At 31.4% G+C, this 25,412-nt stretch overlaps 3 protein-coding genes across 3 annotated transcripts; 2 read left to right on the top strand and 1 right to left on the bottom strand.

Annotated features, from left to right (window-relative positions):
- Positions 1 to 211: 211 nt before the first annotated feature.
- Positions 212 to 3,034, top strand: LOC131610778 (subtilisin-like protease SBT3). Its single transcript, XM_058882825.1, has 3 exons — positions 212 to 1,037; positions 1,151 to 1,416; positions 1,515 to 3,034. Exons 1-3 carry the CDS (start codon positions 266 to 268, stop codon positions 2,811 to 2,813), a joined length of 2,337 nt encoding a protein of 778 aa, XP_058738808.1. The 5' UTR covers positions 212 to 265; the 3' UTR covers positions 2,814 to 3,034.
- Positions 3,035 to 8,168: 5,134 nt separating this feature from the next.
- LOC131612949 (probable L-gulonolactone oxidase 6) lies at positions 8,169 to 11,621 on the bottom strand. The gene is made up of 4 exons (XM_058884686.1): positions 10,874 to 11,621; positions 9,430 to 9,684; positions 9,249 to 9,350; positions 8,169 to 9,049 (listed from the first exon to the last, which is right to left on the bottom strand). Exons 1-4 carry the CDS (start codon positions 11,529 to 11,531, stop codon positions 8,307 to 8,309), a joined length of 1,758 nt encoding a protein of 585 aa, XP_058740669.1. The 5' UTR covers positions 11,532 to 11,621; the 3' UTR covers positions 8,169 to 8,306.
- A 9,603-nt stretch (positions 11,622 to 21,224) lies between these two features.
- Positions 21,225 to 24,461, top strand: LOC131610775 (probable L-gulonolactone oxidase 6). The gene is made up of 4 exons (XM_058882822.1): positions 21,225 to 21,967; positions 23,029 to 23,284; positions 23,366 to 23,467; positions 23,564 to 24,461. The coding sequence occupies exons 1-4, from the start codon at positions 21,293 to 21,295 to the stop codon at positions 24,304 to 24,306; spliced, it is 1,776 nt and encodes a 591-aa protein (XP_058738805.1). The 5' UTR covers positions 21,225 to 21,292; the 3' UTR covers positions 24,307 to 24,461.
- The last annotated feature ends 951 nt before the right edge of the window (positions 24,462 to 25,412 follow it).

Below are 25,412 nucleotides of genomic sequence, written 5' to 3'. Positions count from 1 at the left end.
TAAAATATAAAAAGAACATTTTAGAATTTTCATAGAGTGTGTGATCATTATATGCGTGGGGGTGGGGCAGTGAGCACCACCCAAATATTTATCCAAAATGGGACCAAAATCTGAACATGGATGCATATGAGTGGGTTCTCATGAAATAAAAAGTCTTTGTACACAATTTATTCACCTCATGAATATCTATTTAAGCCCCCACAGTTTCAACATTTTGTTTATGCACTAAAGTCATACATTCCAAATACTAATCATCTACTCTATCATGTCCATGGCTACACATATTCATAAATATGTAGCATTAATCTCCTTTATCATAATCTTTCACCTTCTTTCTTCCACATTGGGTGATCAAAACTCCAACAATAATTATATCATTCACATGAATTTAGCAGCCATGCCAAAACCCTTCTCCAACCAACAAAGTTGGTACTTAGCCACCCTTTCCTCACTACTTGACATTACTTCTAATCAAGTAACAACAGACAATGACCAACTTAACTATATTTCTTCAAAAAAACTCACATATACTTACACTAATGTCATGAATGGTTTCAGTGCAATTTTGTCTCCTTTAGAGCTTGAAGCTCTAAAAACCATACCCGGGTATATTTCATCCATAAGAGACTTACCTGTCAAACCAGACACAACACACTCACCTCAATTCATAGGCCTTAATCCAATTTCCGGAACATGGCCTACAGCACAATATGGACAAAATGTTATCATTGGTTTGATAGACAGTGGAATTTGGCCCGAAAGTGAAAGCTTGAAAGACGACGACATGCCTAATATCCCTTCGCGATGGAAAGGACAATGCGAAAACGGTACTCAATTTGATTCATCGATGTGCAACAAAAAACTCATAGGAGCAAGATTCTTTAACAAAGGTTTGTTAGCGAATAATCCTAACATCACAATAAGCATGAACTCAACACGTGACATAGACGGTCATGGTACTCACACATCAACCACTGCTGCTGGAAGCAAAGTCGAGGGTGCATCCTACTTTGGCTATGCCTCTGGATCAGCCACAGGTATAACGATTAACCGAATACAAGAGACTCTATTTATACATATAAGTCCATATATAAAAATGAAAAAGATAACATTAACATAAACTATGAACTAACTTTATCTGTTATAATAGGCGTGGCGCCTCAGGCTCATGTATCAATGTACAAGGTTTTGTGGGAAGAAGGAGCATACACATCTGATACAATAGCTGCAATTGATAGTGCAATAGCAGATGGTGTAGATGTTCTTTCATTATCATTGGGTTTCGATGATGCAACTTTGTATGAAGATCCTGTTGCTATAGCAACATTTGCAGCTATGGAGAAAAACATTTTTGTAGCTACATCCGCAGGGAACCGAGGACCACTGCTCGAAACTCTACATAACGGAACACCATGGGTAATAACTAGATCAATAATGAATATAAAATTTCTATTTACTCTTATAAGTTCATATGAATATGATCAAAATAACATAACTAGCTTTATATCTAATAGGTAATAACAGTGGCTGCTGGCACATTAGACCGCGAATTTCACGGGGATTTAACACTCGGAAATGGAGCGGTAGTCACCGGCTTATCTCTCTATCCAGGAAACTTTTCTTCAGAAAAATTTCCAATGGTGTTTATGAACTCATGTGATGATTTGAAGGAACTCATCAAAGCTAGAAACAAAATCGTGGTGTGTGAAGACAAAAATCGAACACTTGGCGTGCAAACTGATAACTTGGACAGAGCAAGAGTTGTTGGAGGTGTTTTCATATCAAATAGCAATGAAGACATAACATATTACATTCAAACCAAGTTTCCATCAGTTTTCTTAAATCCAATCAATGGAGAACTCATCAAAGATTACATAAAATGCAACCCTAATAATCCAAAAACAAGCATGACATTTAACACCACCATTCTAGGTACAAAACCAGCACCAAGTGTGGATAGTTATAGCTCAAGAGGACCATCACATAGTTGTCCATTCGTATCAAAACCCGACATCACAGCGCCAGGAACACTAATCTTAGCGTCATGGCCACAAAATGTTCCTGCAACAAAACTACAAACACAAGACAATCTCTTCAACAAGTTCAACCTCTTAAGCGGTACATCAATGTCATGTCCACACATTGCAGGTGTAGCCGCACTTCTAAAAGAAGCACATCCTACTTGGAGCCCTGCAGCCATTAGATCAGCCATCATGACAACATCAAACATCTTAGACAATACAAAAGAACTCATCAAAGATATCGGTGACAATAACAAACCCGCTTCGCCTCTAGCATTAGGATCTGGACATGTTAACCCTAATAGAGCACTTGATCCTGGTCTTGTTTACGACGCCGGAAAACAAGATTATGTGAATCTTCTATGTGCATTAAACTTCACACACAAAAATATCATGGCTATTACAAGATCCTCTTCTAACAATTGTTCTAACTCTTCTTTAGACCTTAACTACCCTTCTTTTATAGCCTTTTTCAATAATGCTAGTGTTGTTGAGCCAAATGTAGTTTTTACACAAGAGTTTCAAAGAACAGTGACCAATGTTGGGGAGGAACCTACTATATATGTAGCTAACATTACACCTATTGAAGGCTTTCATGTTAGTGTTGTCCCAAACAAGTTGGTGTTTAAGGAGAAAAATGAAAAGGTTACATACAAGTTGAGGATAGAAGGTTCTAGAATTGAGGAAAATAACAAAGTAGTTTTTGGGTATCTTACTTGGACAGATTCAAAGCATGTTGTTAGAAGTCCTATTGTGGTGACTAGCATTAACTCAGAACTAACACCTCCATAGAACTTGCAATGTTTCTTTGGATATTGATGATTGCTTGTGGCTAAAGATATCATCATGCTTTTATCAATAGTTGGTTTCAATTTTGTGATTTCTCATTAATAAGTTAGTCATCACTAGATCATTACTTTGGTGACTCAATTTGTTGTGTTTTGATGTAATTTTTTGGGTACACAAGGTCTTTCACTTTTAATTTACCTGAATTTATAAAGAATTTGGATAAACTATTTTATTCAATTCCCACCTTTTTTACCCTTGTTTAAACTCTCAATTTTTCCTTTTAACTCACCATTTTCTTATACTTCACAATTATCATAAACTTATTTGTAATAGTCTAACACCAACCATGGTTGATTTACATTCGTTGTTGTTACTTCACTTGTGCAATTGATTAGTAACTAGACTTGCCACCTAAGGTGTTAAAGAGTTCTACATCTAACAATATATGACTTGTGTGTTTATAAGGGTGTCTAATCATCACTTTATAAGTTGGTTTTGTAAGAATGAGTTAAACTTAACATAAAAATAATATTAAAGTCTATTAAATTATCTGTTATCAGGTTTCTGCTATTAGGCTACCCACAATTTATATGCATGCTCTAGATTACCAATCATACATCAGACAATATATCATATGAACTTGTGTTTATAAGTGGGAACAATTTCCACTTTACAAGTCGGTTTTATAGGGATTAGTTAGACCTGACCACAATTCTTAAGATAAGCAACGAATGTTCATGTCACACTCATTTACGAATCAAGCCAACAAAAGGATTATATGCTTGCCTAGGCCATTCAAAATTAAGTCTTTTTTACATAATCGAAAAAACTCAAGTGAAAAATGTCTGACTCCTACAATTCATAAGGGGAATTGTTGATTTTCTATTTAAATTTTTTATTTTGTTTGTCTTCAAAACATGAAGATTTTTTGAAGCGTTATATTGGTTATGGTGAGCTGGACTCTATTGGAATCGCTTGATTAACAAGTTAATGAACATAAGAAAAAGGGTGATGAAATTTAAGAAATGCAAAACAATCAAATTGTCATTAAAGATGAATTACATTGCCAATACACCTCCTAATTTAGATTAACTAACCTTCATATTCCCGTCAATCCTTTGAAACCCTCAAACCTGACTTTCTTCAACGTCTTGGTTAGAATATTTGCAAGTTGTAGCTCAGTCTTGCAATATTCATTCTTCAATCTATCCTTGTTAATTTGGTCTCTTAAGAAATGATATTTTCTTTTTATATGCTTGTTTCTTCCATGATTCATTAGGTGATTAGCCAAATCAATTGTTAATTTGCTGTCAAATAACAACTTGATCTTCACAACTTCACAAAACTTCAACTTTTCCAATAACATTTCCATCCACAATGTATGGTAAGTTGCATAAAAGACCATAACATACTATGCCTTCCAAGATGATATATCATATATTTCTTGTTTCTTTCAGCTCCTATAAATTGGAGTTGCTCCAATCATGAACAAATGTCTTATTGTACTTTTTATGTCATCTTGATATGTTCCTCATTCTGATTAAAATAGCCCTAAGCATTATCATGCCCTACAATGTTCTTCTAATATAGCATGAGTATTCCATGATCTATTGTTCCTTTGATGTATTTAAGTATTCTTTTAGCTGCAAGTAGATGTCATGGTTTCAGTTTCTTCATGAATCTCATTACCAAACCAACACTATAGCAAAAATCACTTATAATGTTGCATATCTATCTTTGTAAGCCAATGATATGCTTATACAAGGTTGCATCTATAAGCTCATCATTTGAGTGCTTCTTCAACTTTGTACATGTTTCAATGGGAGTAATTCTAGGGTTACAATTATCCATCTTGAATTTCATAAAGATATCTTTTGCATATTTCTTCTGGTGGAAGAAAACTCCATATTTTGTATTCACAAATTCCATCCGTAGGAAATAAGAAAGTTTTCTAGGTTTAACATCTCAAATTCATTATTCATATTGGCTTGAATTTTTCCACTTCTACTTAATTTGTTCATATTACCAATATATCATATGTTGGGTGAGAGTGTGACAATAGAAAACAGTTTAGAGTGGGGGGTGAATAGACTTTTGAAAACAAAATCAACTGATTCTTCATATGAGAATAACCATAGGTTTTTCAGAGTTTGCATGTCGAAGTTTATAGAGAGAAATTGTGAAATTATACTCGATTGGCAATTATTCAGTAACAACTCAAATAACTTTATAAATATCATAATGTCTAGATGAAGAAACAGAGCGTATGCAATTGAATTAATTGGATAAGTCATGAGATGTGGTTAATCAATTAATCAACAAGGCGGATTCTCGATAGGTTCCCAATTCCAACAAAACCTAAGCTTATAAAATAAATTGCTATGCCAAATTTAAACCTAAGCATGCATGTTCTACGAAATTCAAATTCAAGAATAAGAGATAGAGATATGGTACCTATAGTGGTTCGAATCTGTCGTCCTCGCGTGAATCTACATCCACTTTAATAGTCGTTCTTTTTATTTTGAAAAATATCTTGAGAGTATATACAATCACTAATCCACAATAATGTTGAAGAAAAATAACAAATAAAATCTTCAATTTGGATCTTGACTTGTATAGGGTCAAATGCCCAACTCTTCTTCACAATCTTTACTTGATCAACGCTTCCAATCTTTCAATATCGCTAATTCTACTCTAAGCCTCCGTGTGTAGAAATCAACCCCTTGATCCTACTGATTCCTTGGGCGGTGAATTGTCTGAAGTTGTTAAAAGAACTTCGCCTTATTTGTAGCCTTCCATACAATCACTACTAAGGCAATTCTGTAGAGAATACCTTCTTCTTTTCACTAGAATTTGTTAGCACCAATGACAATAATCCCAATCTTGCAAGAACCTAAAAAACCTTTACCCAGTCTTCAAGAACCAATAAGAACTATCAAATCGGTTCAACACCTCAGATTTTCAAAATTAAAACACCTTAAGTCAAACGAAGTTTAATTAAGTCTTGGTGAAAATTGTCAAATGGAGGAGATGATATCTACTACCCCACAATCTTTGATAAAGGAATCTGATCAATAAGATATATCAAACTTCATCAGTCAAAAGATTTAAGTTCCAGTTTAATTGCTAAGTCAATCTTGAATCAAGCCAGGGAACTTGAAGAAGTGAAGTTGTGAAGGAGAAAGTGTGAAAGCTTGTCTAGTCTTACGCTTAGTACACGTCTGAGTGATCAGTTTAATGTAAAATATATCAGTGTAATTCTCGAGATACCAAGGCAACTCACAAACCCTAAAATTATTTTCAAAATTTATCTTATTTCATATAACATCTTAAAATCTTTTGGTATACGTACTTGATTACTGACTTATTTAATCAACTAGGAAGGCTTTTACACTAGTTAATTGATTTCCATATTAAGGTTAATCAATTAAGTCATTTGTAAGGCATCCAATTGATTAGAAGAGCCTTTAATCGATTAATAACTACGGAACTAAAAAACTTTCCATATTTGGGTTGATTGATTGATTACCAACTTGGGTTAATTGATTAAATCATTAAATGACCCATGGATAATTTCCTTACTGAGCCAAATTTTTTCCGTATATAAAGAATGTTTCTCCTCATTTTATTTTACACTTGATTTCAAAATTGAAAGTTTTATATCTCCCTTTCTACTCACTTATTCTATATTTTCTATTCTTTACCAAAGTTACCTTAGTGCCAAGAGAAATCTTTGTAAGAACTATGTTGTATTGGTATTGTGCTGAATTTTGTCTCATTCTAGAGTGTGATTGTGTTGAGTAATAGCTTTGTTTGGTTTCGAGTTTAGCCCACATAAAAGCTCTATTTGATTTGGAGACTAGTATGTGTAAAATCACTGTTTGGTTGTGAGATTAGCATGTGCAAAAACTTTGTATGTTGTCAAAATGTCCGTGATCTTCGAAACCCGGGGGTTGTGAGACATACATCTCTTTGTTTATATGACTATTAAGAAAAATAGATTTAACATCCATTTGATAAAGCTTAAAATTCAGGCAGCAAGCAAATGCCAAAGTGAGTCTAATAACTTCTAGACGAGCTACTGGAGCATAAGTATTCTCGTAGTCTATTCCTTCCACTTAACTATATCATTTTGCCACTAAACTTGCTTGATTTCTAGTAATTACACAATTTTCATTCATTTTTTTCCTAAATACCCATCAAGTGTCAATGATGATTTTATCAATAGGACGTGGAACAAGGTCCTAAACGCCATTACTTTTAAATTGGATTAGTTCTTCTTGCATAGCAAATAAACTTCCATCATCAAATAAAACATCAAATATCAATTTAGATTCAATTTGGGAAATAAAAGCAGAGTACGTATAGAAATTGTTAACATGTGATCTAGTACTTACTCCCCTTTTGATGTCTCCGAGACTTCAATCTAACGGATGATGCTTTGCGATTGTCCAATCAAGCATTTAGGGTAACTAAAAATTTTGTGAGGTTGTCTATCAAATAATTTGGGGTAAGCATTCAGGAATATTGATATGACTATATTCTTAAAACAAATGAATGATGCATATGTAATGCCGATGTTAGGGGCGAGTCTAGGATAGAAATCATATAATTCTAATTCTTCTCCTAGAAATATATCTTAATCAAACCAAAAATCATTCCAAACCAAAGTAATCATCGTCTTAGATAATTATCGAAAATAGAAAAATTTGGTACTCATGCATAGGTCCTCAACAGAATGATATATTTTTCTATAGTATTTTAATAGAACTGTGCGCTTGCATCCTATAGGTGTGTCAGGTTAGATGAAAGCAGTTTCAATCGTCGACCATATATAATTCATACACAGAACAATTTTAGGTATTATCTCACTCTTATTCTTAAAACTACATCTCTATGACTTCACATACTCAGGCATTAAAGTGCTAACTTTGCAGATCCACCTCCCTACGTCACACTTAAAGCTCTCACCACCACACCATAAGAATTTGTTCCACCAACATTTTATATTTTTCATTCCACCACGAAACAATTATTAAACATAAAATATCATGTAAAATAAAATACAACATGAAAAAATTCGTTACATTGAAAACAACTTTATCTCATAAAAGAGAACTCCAACTCTTTTTGTTACAACTAAGAATTGTTATTTTTAAAACATCAAAATATGCAGAAGAAGAAGAAGAAGAACTATTGTGTTACATAGTGCATAATTAAATAATTCATTACAACACTGACTATAACTAATTAAACAAGAACAGAAATAAAATCAATGACTAACAAATAAGTATTAAACATGAACATTAATATCATAAAAACAAATTACAACATGACAAAATACATTACATTGAAAATAACTTTATCTCGGAAAAGGAAACTCAGATCCTTGTTTTTTACATCAAAGAATTATTTTTTTTTTTGCAACAAACATGAGAACATACATAAGAAAATGCAATATAGTAGATAACTTATGCATCAATATATCATAATTTATCAAAACTCGGCTTTGATATCATCTTTTTCTTTGGTTTTAATAACATGCCTACAAACCCTTGCTTCCTTGAAAACTCTACCCGGTCTGCATAAGTAACTCTTTTTAGGTGCACAATGACTATCTTGTGAACAAATACACAACCCTTCCAATGCACAACCATCTTTCAATATTGTCACCCCTTCTTTAAGTCCAAGAATTTGGTTTGTCCACTCGCTAGAAAAAAATCCTCGTGGATCATAGTCTTCTTTAACCTTCAAAAACTTATCTGCTTTGTTATACTTCTTGATAACTCCCACAAATCCTACATTTCTATTTTTCCCCCAATGGGGCAATCCTCCATATTTAAACAATCCAATTTGTTCTATCTCTTCAATTATGTCTTCGAAAAGCCTAGGAGCTAATGGATCTTTGCTACGATAATATGTTATGTCAAAATCTATAGCATCTTCCATTTTCCCCAAGTATGCACTTGAAGCTGTAACATATCGCATGAGAATTCCACTATATAATTCTAGACCACATAGTGCCTTTGGCTCCAACTCAACAAGTTTTTGAACATCTTCAATGAAATTTTTAACAACAGATAAGGAAATACTAAATGTTGTTTCGTGATGGAATTCTCCCTTGATTCTTGAGTCCCATGGACATGCTGTAATCATTAGATCATCCAAACTATCCAAACATGTTCCTGATGATTGCATTCGGTTGTGTAATCCAACAATAGGGTATCCAAAAAAAACTCCTACAAATTGTAACTTTCTTATATCAAAATCTAAACTTATTAATTTTATCTATCTTAAATTATATGACGTTTTGATCATTTCACACCGTTTAAGTAATATAATTAATTTTTTAAATAAAAAGATAAATTACGAAAAAAATTACATCTATGTGTTTGTATTTTACATCAAATATTTAAAAAGAAAAAAACAAAAAATTACCATTATTAGTTAATCCATAACCAGAAGCAGCAAGTGTAGTAGAAATCAACTTCGCACTAATACACTTTCCATTAGCATCGCTTATGGTTTCTTGAAATTCCTCTATTATAAATAAAAAATAAATCAAAACATAACAATTTAACTTCAAGAAATACAATGAAATTAAAATAAGTTAATTAACTTGTTCCTCTAACAACTTCTAATGCAAGTGAAAGTGTTGAACGAAATCCTATAAAATCATATAAACCATTTCCAGATGTATTTAAAGGGACACGATCATCAATTCTATAAACAACTTTTCTTTGACTTGGATACCATGATACATCTGCAAATTCATGTTTTCTTCCAAAAGTAATTAATTCTTCACCTAAATCAGAATCATTTTTTGTCAAATATGTAAGTGATCGTTTGAAGAGGGGTTCTAATTGTAATGTAAAATAAATACAATCTTAAATGTTAAAAAATATGATTGAATTTAACTCAATTCTTTTAAATTCTCTTATACCCGGCTTATAAATATATATTCAAGTGATATATACCGTTTTATGTAACTACTTCTTTTTATATGAGACCTTGAGAGGAGCACACTCTCATGACCCAAGCGATTCACCGCTAGACCACACACACGCATGTATTAGATCCATGTAAATATATTATTTTAGTTTAAGTAATTTTATTATTTTGATAATGCATGTGATACTCATAAATATATGCCGTGTGGAATTTGATATGTGTTCTTTTATTTTAGTTTTTATAATATTAATTTATATTAGTGTGTACATGTAATATATTAAATATTTGGATTTGAATTGTTAAATTTTCTATGAATTAGTCAAATTTGATTAGCATATTTTTTTATAATCAAAACTTAAGTTCCAAGTGTTTGACTTAGATAGCTTCCTGTACACTCCTAATGACAAACCCTTAACAGATATTTCATTACTTTAATTATATAAGTTTTGTTTTAGGGTTATCCACTTTTTCAGAAAATAAATAATTATGTTAAATATATATATATATATATATATATATATATATATATATATATATATATATATATATATATATATATATATATATATATATATATATATATATATATATATATGAGCAATGCTATGCTTACACCAAAAGTGTACACCTTATCTTACACCATATAAAATACAATGAATATATGTATCTATTTGCATTGAAAAAGATGAAAAAAATAATTATTTAACATAATAAAAAAAACCAAACTGTATAATTTACGATGTAATTGTAAGATTCTAGTGTACCAATATCAATTATATATATATATATATATATATATATATATATATATATATATATATATATATATATATATATATATATATATATATATATATATATATATATATATAGGGTTTAAGGGATATGCACTGACAGTGTAAAACAGTTTTACACTGTCATCCAATAGAAAACAAACAATTTGCCATGTCATTAAAATTTTTTAAAGATAAAAGTGTGATGAAATTGAATACATGGTTGTGATTGATTGACAGTGTAAAATTATTTTACACTGTCAGTGCATCACCCCTTTTCTCATATATATATATATATAGATAGAAAAATAATTACAAAACAAAAAGTTTATGTATATACCTGAGAAATAACTCCAAGAACTCCTAAAGAAACTCTTGCAGCATCTAGATCTTCATGAGATTCATCAAGATTTCGAACTTTAACAAATCCATCTTCTGGTCCTGAAGGACTAACAATTCTAATATGTGTTACATATTCATGAACAGCACTTCCTTTTCCCCATAATGTACTTCCATGAGCACCTGTACCAATTAATCCTCCAATAGTTATACCCCACCAATATGGTGTATATGGTAGAGCCATTTCAAATCTTGCAGCTTCACTAATGATCTCTCGCAATGTCACGCCACTCTCGACTGTTATTGTCATCGATTCCCGATCGATTTTCAACACACGGTTGAGATTTTTTGTGCTTATAAGAATTCCGTTATCGTCAGGACAAACTAGCTTTGGTATGCTGTGAGAGAATCGCGTTGCAACTTTCATTTTTTGGTTGTTTTTTGAAGCTGATGCGACTATTGATATGAGCTCTGCCTCTGAAGTTGGATACATTGCCTCGGAGGCTTTGCAAATGGTTCGATCGGGGAATGCCCCGATAGCGTTTGTGATGGTGCAGTTTGTGTTGTTTGATGAACATTTAATTGGATCTGCTGGAGGAGTTGAAGCAACTCCATGGATTGTGAATAGGAAGAAGAAAAGAGTGGATTTGAATCTCATAACTTTAGAGCTTAATATTACTATTGTTTAGCTAGTTGGAATGTGCTGTATATATCTAAGATATGTTACATGATACTTATAGAGAGAAAGTCCACACGCAAAAAATAGATTGTATCTTACTTTTCCATTCTTTGTGTTTCCACGCACTTGATCAAATTACACCCGAAGAGTTACACTCGTTCAATAACTACATCTCGAATTAATATTTTTTAAATTCAACCGTTGGATTGAAACATAATATCATATAGATTATATACCTATAAAGTTTGAGCTTAATCTATAATGATTTACTATGTCATTGAATTACATTAAAATTAACGTTATATGAAAGCTCATTTTGACGTTAATCTTTGGATATCTTGATGATATAGTAAATCATTATAGATTAAGCTCAAACTTTATAGGTATGATCTATATGATATAATGTTTCAATCCAACGGTTGAATTTATAAAATATTAATTCGAGATGTAGTTATTGAACGAGTGTAACTCGTGGTGTAACTCTTCGGGTGTAATTTGATCCCTCCTCTCTCTCTATATATATATATATATATATATATATATATATATATATATATATATATATATATATATATATATATATATATATATATATATATATATATATATGACATTAGATTCATCAAGAGAGATGAGAGGAAAAATAACTAACCATTGGATTCATCAAGAGAGAATGTTAACACATTAATGAGGTTATTAATTTCTCTCTCTTAATGAATCCAATGGTTGATATTACTTACTCTCATCTCTCATTTAAAAATACTCTTATTTAATATGCTATATATATATATATATATATATATATATATATATATATATATATATATATATATATATATAGGTGTTCAAAACCAAACCAACCCAATAGAAAACCGCAATCCAAACCAAACCAAACCGAAACCGCAAAAAACCGCATTTGGTTCGGATTAGTTTGGGTCATCTTTTAACAAAACCCAATATGCTCAAACTCTGCGAGTGTAACTTGTGGTGTAACTCTTCGAGTGTAACTTGGGACACCTTTACTGTCGAGTACAAACCCAATTCTCAAACTCTATCAGGTAAAGAAGCCACCCTCCATTGAAGGTCCCCGAAGAAATGACCTCCACCAACCCATGTCTTTAACATCCCTTCACAAATCTTTATTAAACCAAATAGATGTTTTCTCCATATCTTTAGGTTGACACGTTCAAAGGACAAAAAAGAGTTTGGCGATACCCATGCAAGATCGAAGTAGAAGAAACTCCCTCCGAGAATACCTTAGTTGTGGTAGAAGATGCTTTAACTTAACATTCGTGGTCGTTTTTTTCATGGAAAACCCCTTGATAACACCTTCATCTCGACTAACAGTCCCACAAAGTTTACTACCATCACACGAAAGTATTTGTGAAATCTATCGTGAGCATAGTCAAAGATCCATCTCTATGTCACTTGCTCAACACCCAGTTGGCACTGTGCCAAATGGCCTTAGCAACACCTGATACCCCAACCAAAAATTAGAAGACAATGGGATATCGTGCCACATCCTTACTTACCCATTTCATTGTAACCTTAAATACCTACCACCTCCAAATAAAACCCACAATAATTGTCTGTATCCCACCACCAGGCTTTAATAACGGTGTTAAACATGCGGAGGCAACAAACTTATCCAAACTCATCAGACATCTCCCTCCCAGCCATATGTTAACAACTAGAGTGGTTGCACATGAGAGATATCTAGACACATCAAAATCTTCTCCACACAGTGCCTCTAATAAATGTTGTGCTCGCAAACCATCTATACCAAATGAAGTCCCTTCGGGGAATTCAGATTTTCTCTATTTCTTTAGAATTTATCTCACTTCATCCAAGTTACCTTAGTGCCTTGTGAGTGAAAACTACATGTGAGGAAGAATTTGTATTGGTGTCGTGTCATTGTTATTAATCTTAAGATTTTGATATCCTTGGGAAATTGAGTTTGGTTCTTGAGATTAACCAGTCAAAAAAATCTATGTTTGGCTCTAAAATTTAGCTTGGAAAAGTTCGGCTTGGGTTTTACGATTATCTTGGAAAATCTATAACCGGTTCAATAGCTAAGCATGTAACACCCCATTTTTTACGCGACAAATATTATTAAAATCAGAGTTTCAAAGTTTCAACATACAAACAGGATGTCACATTTACTACGTAAAAACAACAGCATTTAGTCACACTTAAAATAGATACATAACACTTAAAACTCGGATGAACCGATAACAACATAAATTAGTCTTTAAAAACAAAACAACTTTGGAATTAAGCAGCAGAATCACAATTTTAACTCAAAGGACTTAACATCTTAGTTCAACTGAAAGCAACTTTAAACAACAAGGTACTTAATGAATCAACTTAAATTTTAGAAACGTAAATAATAACAATAATAAAGCAACAAGCATTCATCCCCCGAGTGTTACGTATCAGAGCGACCGACACATGACCCAAACTAATAAAGGTAAACAACCTTCGCTCTGGATTACTTGCACGTTACCAACATAAGGGTAACATTCAAACAGAAGGGGTGAGATATCAAACAATATAATCGGATGTATGATAAACATTATATTAGAATCATTTCATGCATAAATCACCGCTTCACAACTTTAAACAAAATTAATCACAACATAATCATCAACAAGTATAACAACAACAATTTACACATGCATGTGGTACCAATGGAGCATAACTTCCAACATAAAATATCCTAATTAATAGAGGCGTCAACAAGGCATAATCCTTCAACTTAATGTTTTGCCAATCCAGGTCAACTTACAGAGCATAAGCTCCAACATGTTATGTTATGCATGCGACAACATGATACAACGCAACAACGACAACCGCAATAATAATTCGACAGCAACTTAACAACAACTCAACACTGGCCATAAGCCTGCAACTTAAAAACAATAATACATCGGCCATAAGCCTGCAACTTAAAAACAATAATACATCGTTGCATAAGCCTACAACTTAATAATTGTCAATCAATGGAGGCAACACAACACAATTCATCACCTGCAACTTCACAATTAATAACAACAACATCGCAGCAACTTAGATACACCAATACAATTATTGACCAAGTCTTACTAAATTATATCTACTAAATTAGTCCACTAATAGTCCTTATTAATTATTCTCTGCCAAGATGATAAAGATATTATTTTACTGCCACTAATTCATTTATACTACTACTACATTTTAGTTACAAAGGTTCCTGTTAATTACTACTAACTCTGCCACTAATATTTGATTCCTACTATATAATCACATACTGACTCTGCAACTAAAATCATCCCTGTTAAAGTATATTGACTCTGTCATCTAATAATCATATTTGCTATCTGAAACTAACAAATCGTCTCTATTATTGTTTTTGTTGTTACTCTGCTAAATAACAATTATGTAACTACACTAAGTGCTAACAATTGGTTTGTCTCTATTTAATAGGTTAAGACCATTAAAAATAACTGCTAATTAATTAAACTAATTCATAATATATTTGTTAATACATTGATCTCTGCTATTCTTACCATTATTAAGCAATTAACCAAGTAACAGACACGGAAATAGACAAAACAACAAAGGAAAATAATGACATGGGAAGTGTGCCCCTCGGCACACAAGGGGTGCCCCTCGGCACATCCTTCCCCAAACCAAATGTGTCGCTCGGTACAATAGCATGCCCCCCAGCATGGCTTCACGCTGTGCCCCTCGGCACAATGCACATTTTCACGCAGCTCCTCTGTTTCATCTTCCGTTTCAACGCAGAATCTCAAATTAATTTCATCGATCAATGATTTCAGGCCACAACAACATGAATTACACAACAACATAACAATTATATCAACCATGGAATAATTCTCAACAACAAATTCATCGAATGAATCATTGCAACTTTAGCAACAAAATATGACAGTGGCAACACAATTTCAAAAACAATAACATTTCACACAGAATCAAACATACACACAGGATAATCTCATATAAACCAATCCCCACATAACATTCATCATAAACCCCATTATAGAGTCAGAACCCCACCCTTACCTTAGATTGAAGGTTGCTCTATAACATTCTAACGATTTAAGACTCTTGCCTTAACTTCCAACTTTTACCTCTTTTCCTCTTCTGCAACTTTCTTACGGTTAATTCTCCAAACCTTTCTTTCCAAAACTCTAATTAACCTAATTCTCCTTATTTAACCAAACCTTATAATTTTATTATTTCCATTGGGCCTAACTTCTACACCCCACCTTTACTACAACCAACCACTTAAATAAACCCAACAGTTAATCTCATAACTATTCCAATATTATGGCCACTACAAATCAACTAAATAATCAGTTAATAGCAACATAGCAACTTATCACAACATTTCAACAAATAATTGAAAATAATTTAATTAAATAATTAATTAAATTAACGGACATTACAAAGAATGGGTAAAATCTTTATGTTTTGGTAGGGATAAGCCATTAAGAAATCTCTAGATCTGTTTGTATTGAAGGTTTGTGGACATAACCTATAAAATATACAGTTTATAATCAAAATTGGAAGAAGATCTCTTGAGCTCAGGATTAAGCCAATATTCGTTCAAACTTGGATAAACCACTTACTCATTCTCTCTAAACCTTTATCTCTTACTTTCTGCTATATAATTTATTGTTTTTACTTTCTGATGCTTTTTTTACTCTAATTTTAGAATTACTAACACAATTCCCCTTTTAAGTAACCAAACCTTAAATTCAATTGTGAATTTTAAATAGCACAGTTCAGCCCCCCTCTTGTGATTGAAGTCATTTTCCAACACTATTTAAACCTTTTGTTTGTGTCTTTAGAAATGGTTGTTTGTCATTATTTTTGTTAATGTAAAAAATATGGCAAATCTTCTTGTGGCATGGTTTGATGATCATAAGAAAAGAGAAGTCCCTTGATAATCTAATGAATCTTTTTGTTTTGAAAATCAACCAAGAACCCAATCTTTCTTTATCAACAATCTTGAGAGAAACCATGAAACAATTTCTTCATTCATAAATACACTATCTATATGATTCAACCTCATGAAAAACGTCCTAGATTGATGAAAGTGTGAGAAGTTTATAGTTATGTTGTGTGAGATCCTTTAGATGCTATATATGATTTTCAACCTTATACCAAAACCGTTATCATTGTGCTCAACTATAAATATTGAGTGTGATAGGTAGATTAAGGTAAATTAAGAAATTAAATTTTTTTTTTTGAAGTTTCGCTCTTTGTATCAGGAAAAATGATAGTTTCTTGTTCACATTATGGATTGAAGCTTATGGATCAAAAGAAGAGTTTTCTTCATACTCCTAAGAAAACTTGGGTGTATCTTAGTAAAGGTTTTCGCAGAACAAACTTGGGATCTATCCTCATTTGTTGGTAGAACAATTGCTCAGTCAACTCTTCGTCATATCCGAGTAAAGGGTGTTGAAGAATTGAATCTTGTATTTTTATAAAAAAGATCAGGAAAAGAATTTGCAATAGTAGTTGTCTATGTGGATGACATAAATATTATTGGAACTCCTGAAGAGATTCCAAAAGCTATGAATTGTTTAAAGAAAGAGTTTGATATGAAGGACCTAGGAAAGACAACATTATGTCTAGGTTTACAAGCATTTGGACAAAGGAATATTTGTACATCAAGAAGGCTATATAGAAAAAGTGCTAAAACGCTTCTGTACGGAAAAATGTCACTTGTTTTCTATTTCAATGGTTGTTAGATCATTAGATGTGGAGAAAGATCCTTTCAGACCCTAAGAAAATGATGGAAAATTGATTGGTCTTGAAGTATCATATCTCAGTGCAATTGGAGCACTAATGTACCTTTCTAATTATACACGTCCTGATATATCATTTGTTATCAATCTATTAGCAAGATATAGTTCTTCACCTACATGAAGATATTGGAACAAAGTCAAACATATGCTTTGTTACTTTAGAGGTACAATAGACATGGGTTTGTTGTATACCAAAGTATCCAGATTCGAATTAACAGGTTATGCAAATGCAGGTTACTTGTCAGATCCTCATAATGGTAGATCACAAACATGTTATTTGTTTACATGCGGTGGTACAGCTATTTCATGGAGATCGGTGAAACAAACAATAGCAACAACTTCACTTAATCATGCAAAACTTTTAGCACTACATGAGGCAAGTCGATATGGCATTTGGTTGAGATCTCTAATTCAACACATACAAAATAATTGTGGTTTATCTTCTGAAAAATTAAATACAACGACCATATATGAAGATAATACTGCATGCACCGCTCAATTGAAAGATGGTTACATTAAAGGAGACCAAACAAAATACATTTCTCCAAAGTTCTTTTCACTCATGATCTTCAAAAGAGTGGTGATATAAACATCCAACAAATTTGTTCATGTGATAATCTTGCAGACCTTTTCACAAAGTCACTCCCAAGTAGAACTTTTAATCAACTAGTATAAAAGATTGGTCTTCATCGTCGAAGAAATGATCGTTTAGCTGAGGGGGAGAAATGAATTTATTTTAAAAAGATATTGTACTCTTTTTTCTTCACTAGATTTTTTTCCACTGGTTTTTCTAGTAAAATTTTAACGAGACATATCATCAATGAACATTTAAGAGGGAGTGTTATGAATAATAGTAAATAGATTGTGGATGTCTATTTTCCCAAATCTTTCAATATTCCTTAACTTCTATGAGTTAAGTTCCTAACCTTTGTGTATTCCTTGAGTTAATGATGGTTATTGGTCATGTGCTATAAATATTCAAGTTGCAATGTTTAGGAAATTTGAAGAGAATAAAATAATATCCATTTTCCTCTTTTCTTTGTCTCCTTCATCTCTATATTATTTTGGTTAATTTCACAACATTCACACAATTATAATGATTTCATATATAATTTTATATTTATAAAAACATAAAGAAATGGTGGACTTTTAATATTTTCATTAAATTTTTATAAAATACAATATCTCATTTTTTTTATTATTATATATAATTTTATTATCAAATAAATGAAACCTACCTAATTTAAACTATTTTTAATAGATTCATATTAAATAATTCTAAAACATATTATTTAAATAATTAAATTATTATTTTTTATTAAAATAATTCTTATTAATAATTTGCCTCATGCCTCCTGGGCCAGCCATGAAACAGGTCAAATATTAATTTTTAAAATCTTAATAAAAGTATACTTTTAAACAAACTAATAGATTATATCAATTCTTAAAAATGTCAAATCAAATTCAAAAAATGTTTTCTGTTACACCTAATGTATTTAGGTGTAGATTCTTTACGACTCAATATGTATATAACAAATTAGAAAAAGATGTTAAAAATAATACCGGTGGGTAAAACACCGGTATTAATATTAAGGGAGGCAAAACAGACAGTGGCCCGTCGGGTAGGACCGTGCACCCGCCAAAATATGGCAGGTTGGATTGGGGTTTTGGACTTGCCGTCCACCAAAGTCTACTCCGTCAAAACCCGCCGTCCGCTTAAGCTCGTCCTGTCAAAACCCGCTGCTCGCTAAAGTCTGTCTCACCTATTTGTTAAGCTCGTCTCACTCTAAATCTGCTATTTTTTTAATTATTTCTAGTCATTCAAATTCTTGATGGTTTTATTCTATATATATTTATTTGTAAATATATGCAATATTTTTTAGGTAAAATTTATTTAAAAGATGCATTATAAAAAATTGTTTTAAAAAAATTGAAAAATTTTATATTGAAAGGTAAAAAAAAAGACTATTAATCTATAAAAAAAATAAAAGAAATATAAATTAAAAAATAGACGGGCAAGCCCGCCGCCCGCTAATCCGCCACCTTGACGGGGCGGACATGATTTTTATACCATTTTATTTGGCGGGCATGTCCGCCTCACTCGCTTTTTGACAGACTTTAGAAGGGGCGGGCACAGCGGCAACCGTTTTACCATCCCTAATTAGTATGTATAAATTTGACCATAAAGAATATTTAGTTGTTTCTTTGTCGTTACTGTAACATTTCCATGCCAAATCACAACGCATAAAACACTAGGCTCGGAACGAATATTAATATATTATGATCAAAGGACGTAGAAAACAAAGAATGAAAAAATAAAACAAATTCTTGCATGTGGATATTTTTTTGTAAATTCTTACGTACCCATAAAAAAAAATTGGGTATCGGTACCTTTAGTATAAATTAATTAAAAAATTTAAATGAATAACCTTGTTTGATTGGATGAGGGTACCGGTATCTAACAAAACTAAAGAGTACCAGAATGATTTTTTTTTTTTTTAATGTTAGCCCTTTTAATTTTATATCTAAACGACCTTGCTTTAAACAAGATAATGTAAAACATAACATTTTTAAAAGGCAAATGGAAATATAAATATATACAATATATAATTAGGGCTAAAATACAGAAAACAAAGGTACCTAACATCCAACAGAAGCAACAAAAACTACACAAAGACCAACCACTAATATAAGTGAGAAGCAAAACATCCTCCAAAACAAAACAAAAAATCTAAAATAAGGGATACACGAAAGCGTCTAACAAAAAAAAAACATACTAGAGCTCCTACAGAATTCCAAAGGGAGCACCTAATTTAATACATGTTTGGTTATTAAAAAAAAAAAACAAATTTCAACAGAACAGCAAGAATATACCAAAGGGGGGAAGAAGACACTCAAGCGACTATTGACTAAAATGTTATATAGGATTTTTAAGTTAAACGGAAAAAGTACAAGAGTTATCCACAAACCTATCAAGATACAATTTTCAAGGCAAAAGAATGCTCATGTGTTTCATGTCCTTAACTGACACCAATTTACCTTGAGAACACTATATCATTCTGAAATTTTCAAATCAACCAAACTGCAGTATGTCAAATCATAAGCAAACACCCCCTAATCATTGACAGACCACCACATGTAGTGAACATCTGAATGAGGGACAAAGAGTCTCTAGGTAAAAATACACTTCAACCCAACCACCTAAAAATCATGTAACAGACAGTCACTATTATTACCTCGCAAGTCATGAAAAGATGATAAGGAGACTCAAGAATTTCCAAACAAAAAGAATAAGAGACACCTCCAATCTTATAGTAATCTCCGTTTTAAGAAGATTTTTTCTAATGTAAATATGATCTTGTAAAACTGTCAAGAGAAAACAATAACTTTGAAGATGACTCACCTAAAGAGAATATCAACTCTGCCTATTCTAGACTAATAGAATAGTCTAATTAATCTCGTGACTTATTCAACAATCTTATTAATCTCATTAAACCAACTCAAATGTTTATTATATATCTAAACATTTAAATTGTAAAATTATGAATTCAAATTTATGACACCTCCTTTATTTATTTTTAAAGAATAAAATTTCAATTATTTTACTAAGGATGAAAAAGAAAACAACCTTACCAACTTTAAATCGGATTTTACAAAAATATATTGGTGTTATATACAAAAATATGATGACCTAATTTTAAATTGGATTTCATATAAAAATATCATTACCGTCAAACTACTTGTTATAACAATGACATCAAGTTGAATATTATTAGTAGACCATTTCTCATATTCTTAGCCATCACCAATATGGATATTATTTCCAGCAAGGACAATTTATATTACTTTTCCCCTATAAGTAACCATATAACATATCTTAGAAATACACAACAAATTTCAACTAGCTAAACAATACTAATAATGTTAAGCTCTAAAATTATCAGATTCAAATCCATTCTTTTCTTCTTCCTATTCACAATCCATGGAGCAGTTTCAACTCCTCCAGCAGATCCAATTAAGTGTTCATCAAACAACACAAACTGCACCATCACAAACGCCAACGGCGCGTTCCCCGATCGAACCATCTGCAAAGCCTCCGAGGCTAAGTATCCAACCTCGGAGGCGGAACTCGTATCAATAGTCGCGTCGGCTTCCAAAAACAAGCAAAAAATGAAAGTTGCAACGCGGTACTCTCACAGTATACCAAAGCTAGTTTGTCCCGACGATAACGGAATTCTTATAAGCACAAAAAATCTCAACCGTGTATTGAAAATCGATCGGGAATCGATGACAATAACAGTCGAGAGTGGTGTGACATTGCGAGAGATCATTAGTGAAGCTGCAAGATTTGAAATGGCTCTACCATATACACCATATTGGTGGGGTTTGACTATTGGAGGATTAATTGGTACAGGTGCTCATGGAAGTACATTATGGGGTAAAGGAAGTGCTGTTCATGAATATGTTACACATCTTAGAATTGTTAGTCCTTCAGGACCAGAAGATGGATTCGTTAAAGTTCGAAATCTTGATGAATCTCATGAAGATCTTAATGCTGCAAGAGTTTCTTTAGGAGTTCTTGGAGTTATTTCTCAGGTATATACATAAACTTTTTGTTTTGTAATTAATTTACTATTTTTATCTTTTTTTGTAGAATACAAAAGTTTTGAAGAAGACTTATTATACTCATGACATTGATCTCTATATAACTACCGACATCCGTATCTAAATCCGACACTTACACCAATATATATATATATATATATATATATATATATATATATATATATATATATATATATATATATATATATATATATATATATATATATATATATATAATTTATTCAATTATTAAAATTATTATGTGTCGTCGTATGGCAAAATATTTGTCTAAATATGATTTGTGTGCCCTAACCCAAAATATTTGTATTTGTGTTATATATTGAAGTTTTTTTTTAATTATTTAATATTTCAACTGAAACACTACATTTTGTTAAAATGAATTATTTAGACTATTTGTATATTATTTTATTATTAAATTTAGCATAGTATTTTATAAAAAACAAATTTCATTAAAACAAATTTCTTTTGATAAACAAAAGAAATTTAGCATAGTTAATTATTTTCTAAATTGTGTGGACGACTCTAAAACAAAACTTCTAGAGACACTAATAAAATATTAGTAAAAGGTTGTCCAAGTCAAACACTTGTAACATAATATAAAAGACATAGGTTAATCTAACTAAACTAATTTTTTTTTAAGCGAGAATTATATTAAAGAGAGAACTAAGGGTTTTTCAATCTTGATACACAACAAGAAGGTCAACAATCGACACAAAACGAGATTACAAACCAATTTTGATTATGACATAAAAAACAAAGAGTTATTGCTAAAATCGTAAAAACTATAATTAGGGTGAATAATATTATCGAAAGAACATCACCTTCAAACTAAAATTTTAATTTGTTGTGTCTTAATCTAACTAAACTAATTGATGGAAAATTTAACAATTCAAACCTAAATATTGTATAAATATCTCAACTCATTTTCACACATACGTATTGAATGTTTATTTTAATTTGTTGTGTCTTAATTTACTTTTGGATTACTAGTACCATGTTTGACTTTTCTATTGTCACTTATTATTTGACAGGTTACTTTACAATTGGAACCCCTCTTCAAACGATCTCTTACATATTTAACTAAAGATGATTCTGATTTAGGTGATGAATTAACTACTTTCGGTAGAAAACATGAATTTGCAGATGTATCATGGTATCCAAGTCAACAAAAAGTTGTTTATAGAATTGATGATCGTGTTTCTATGAATACATCTGGAAATGGTTTATATGATTTCACAGGATTTCGTTCAACACTTTCTGCTGCATTAGCAGTTGTTAGAGGAACAGGTTAATTAACTTACTTAAATTTCATTTTATTGTATTTCTAGTTAAAATTGTTATGTTTTAATCAATTTTTTTCTTCAATAGAGGAAATTCAAGAAATCGGAAATGATGCTAATGGAAAGTGCATTAGTGCAAAGTTTATATCTGCAACACTTGCTGCCTCTGGTTATGGATTGACTGACAATGGTATTCTTTTTTTTCATAAAACATTTGTTATAAAACACTAACACGTACACGAGACATAACATGAAACATAATTTTGTAAAAAGTTATAATTTGTAGGAGTCTTTTTTGGATACCCTATTGTTGGATTACACAACAGAATGCAGTCATCAGGAACATGTTTGGATAGTTTGGAGGATCTAATGATCACAGCGTGTCCGTGGGACTCAAGAATTATTGGAGAATTCTATCACCAAACAACATTTAGTATTTCCTTATCTGTTGTAAAAAATTTCATAGAAGATGTTCAAAAGCTTGTTAAGTTGGAGCCAAAGGCACTTTGTGGACTAGAATCGTACAGTGGAATCCTTATGCGATATGTTACAACTTCAAATGCATACTTAGGTAAAACAGAAGATGCTATAGATTTCGACATAACATATTACCGCAGTAAAGATCCATTAGCTCCAAGACTTTTTGAAGACATAATTGAAGAGATAGAACAAATTGGATTGTTTAAATATGGAGGGTTATCTCACTGGGGAAAAAATAGAAACTTAGGATTTGTGGGAGCAATTAAGAAGTATAATAAAGCAGATAAATTTTTGAAGGTTAAAGAAGAGTATGATTCACGAGGACTTTTTTCTAGTGAGTGGACAAACCAAATACTTGGACTTAAAGAAGGGGTGACAATATTGAAAGATGGGTGTGCATTGGAAGGGTTATGTATTTGTTCTCAAGATAGTCATTGTGCGCCAAAAAAGAATTACTTATGCAAACCGGGCAGAGTTTTCAAGGAAGCAAGGGTTTGTAGGCGTGATGTTAAAACTAAAAAAGAAAATGATATGAAAGACGAGCTCTGATAGAGTGGTCTTTTGTTGTATAATTTATCTAGTACCTTGTGTAATTTATTTTAAATAATAATAATTCTCAGTTGTAAAAACACGAATACGAGTTTACTTTTATGAGATAAAGTTTTTTTAAATGTAACATTTTTTTATCACGTTTTTATTTGTTTTATGGGATGTTATGTTTCATGTTTAACAATAATATGTTGATCATTGACTCCATCATTTTTCTCCCTTAATTATTTATAATAAATGTTCATTAGAGTTATCTAATCACAAATATAATGGATTATCGATGTTGAATGTTTGGAAGTATATTATGGTTTGTAACACTAGTATAAATAGCATGCTGAGGCTATATAATATACAGGAAGGTATTGATTACACATAAACTTTTCTCATTTAGATATACTAGAAATTATTATTATTATTATTATTATTATTATTATCTTACATTGTCTATCATAATATCACTATTTTTCAAAGTAAATGTTAAAGGTGCACTAGTACAAAAATGTTAATTTATACCCGTTTTTTATTAAATTTAAACCCATTATTTTTAATAAAAATCGGGTGTATATCCACAGGGTGAGAAATGTCTAAAGAATTTACATCCGTTATTTTTAACAAAAATCGGGTGTAATTGGGCGTAATTACGTTTTTAATTACACCCTGTTTTAATAAAAATCGGGTGTAATTGGGCGTAATTACGTTTTTAATTACACCCTGTTTTAATAAAAATCGGGTGTAATTACGTTTTAATTACACCCTGTTTTAATAAAAATCGGGTGTAATTGGGCGTAATTACGTTTTAATTACACCCTGTTTTAATAAAAATCGGGTGTAATTGGGCTTAATTATGTTTTAATTACACCCTATTTTAATAAAAATCGGGTGTAAATATGTTCTTAATTACCCCCTATTTTAGTAAAAATCGGGTGTAAATACGCCATTTATGAATGAACAATTATATCTATTTACACCCTATTTCATACACACCATTTAGTTATATTTCATTTTCTGTCATAATATTGCAAATACTATAAAATCATACACATAAAAATCATATTTTAACTAAGTCAAAATATTTTTAATATTAATCAAAAACTATACAAAATCAT

The sequence above is a fragment of the Vicia villosa genome, linkage group LG6, assembly GCF_029867415.1.
Source record: "Vicia villosa cultivar HV-30 ecotype Madison, WI linkage group LG6, Vvil1.0, whole genome shotgun sequence".
Taxonomy (NCBI): domain Eukaryota; kingdom Viridiplantae; phylum Streptophyta; class Magnoliopsida; order Fabales; family Fabaceae; genus Vicia; species Vicia villosa.
The sequence above is the reverse complement of the archived record's forward strand: the minus strand, read 5'-3'. Positions and strand labels throughout refer to the sequence as shown.

Bases quoted from the DNA above. Each gene is read 5' to 3' on its own strand.
- LOC131610778 (XM_058882825.1), top strand. From the start codon at position 266: ATGTCCATGGCTACACATATTCATAAATATGTAGCATTAATCTCCTTT. The intron at 1,038-1,150 runs GTATAACGATTA...CTGTTATAATAG, and splicing joins TGCCTCTGGATCAGCCACAG to GCGTGGCGCCTCAGGCTCAT. The intron at 1,417-1,514 runs GTAATAACTAGA...TATATCTAATAG, and splicing joins TACATAACGGAACACCATGG to GTAATAACAGTGGCTGCTGG.
- LOC131610775 (XM_058882822.1), top strand. From the start codon at position 21,293: ATGTTAAGCTCTAAAATTATCAGATTCAAATCCATTCTTTTCTTCTTC. The intron at 21,968-23,028 runs GTATATACATAA...ATTATTTGACAG, and splicing joins TTCTTGGAGTTATTTCTCAG to GTTACTTTACAATTGGAACC. The intron at 23,468-23,563 runs GTATTCTTTTTT...TATAATTTGTAG, and splicing joins TTATGGATTGACTGACAATG to GAGTCTTTTTTGGATACCCT.
- LOC131612949 (XM_058884686.1), bottom strand. From the start codon at position 11,531: ATGAGATTCAAATCCACTCTTTTCTTCTTCCTATTCACAATCCATGGA. The intron at 9,351-9,429 runs GTTAATTAACTT...TATTTATAATAG, and splicing joins AGAAGTTGTTAGAGGAACAA to AGGAATTTCAAGAAACCATA. The intron at 9,050-9,248 runs GTAATTTTTTGT...TACAATTTGTAG, and splicing joins TTATGGATTAACTAATAATG to GAGTTTTTTTTGGATACCCT.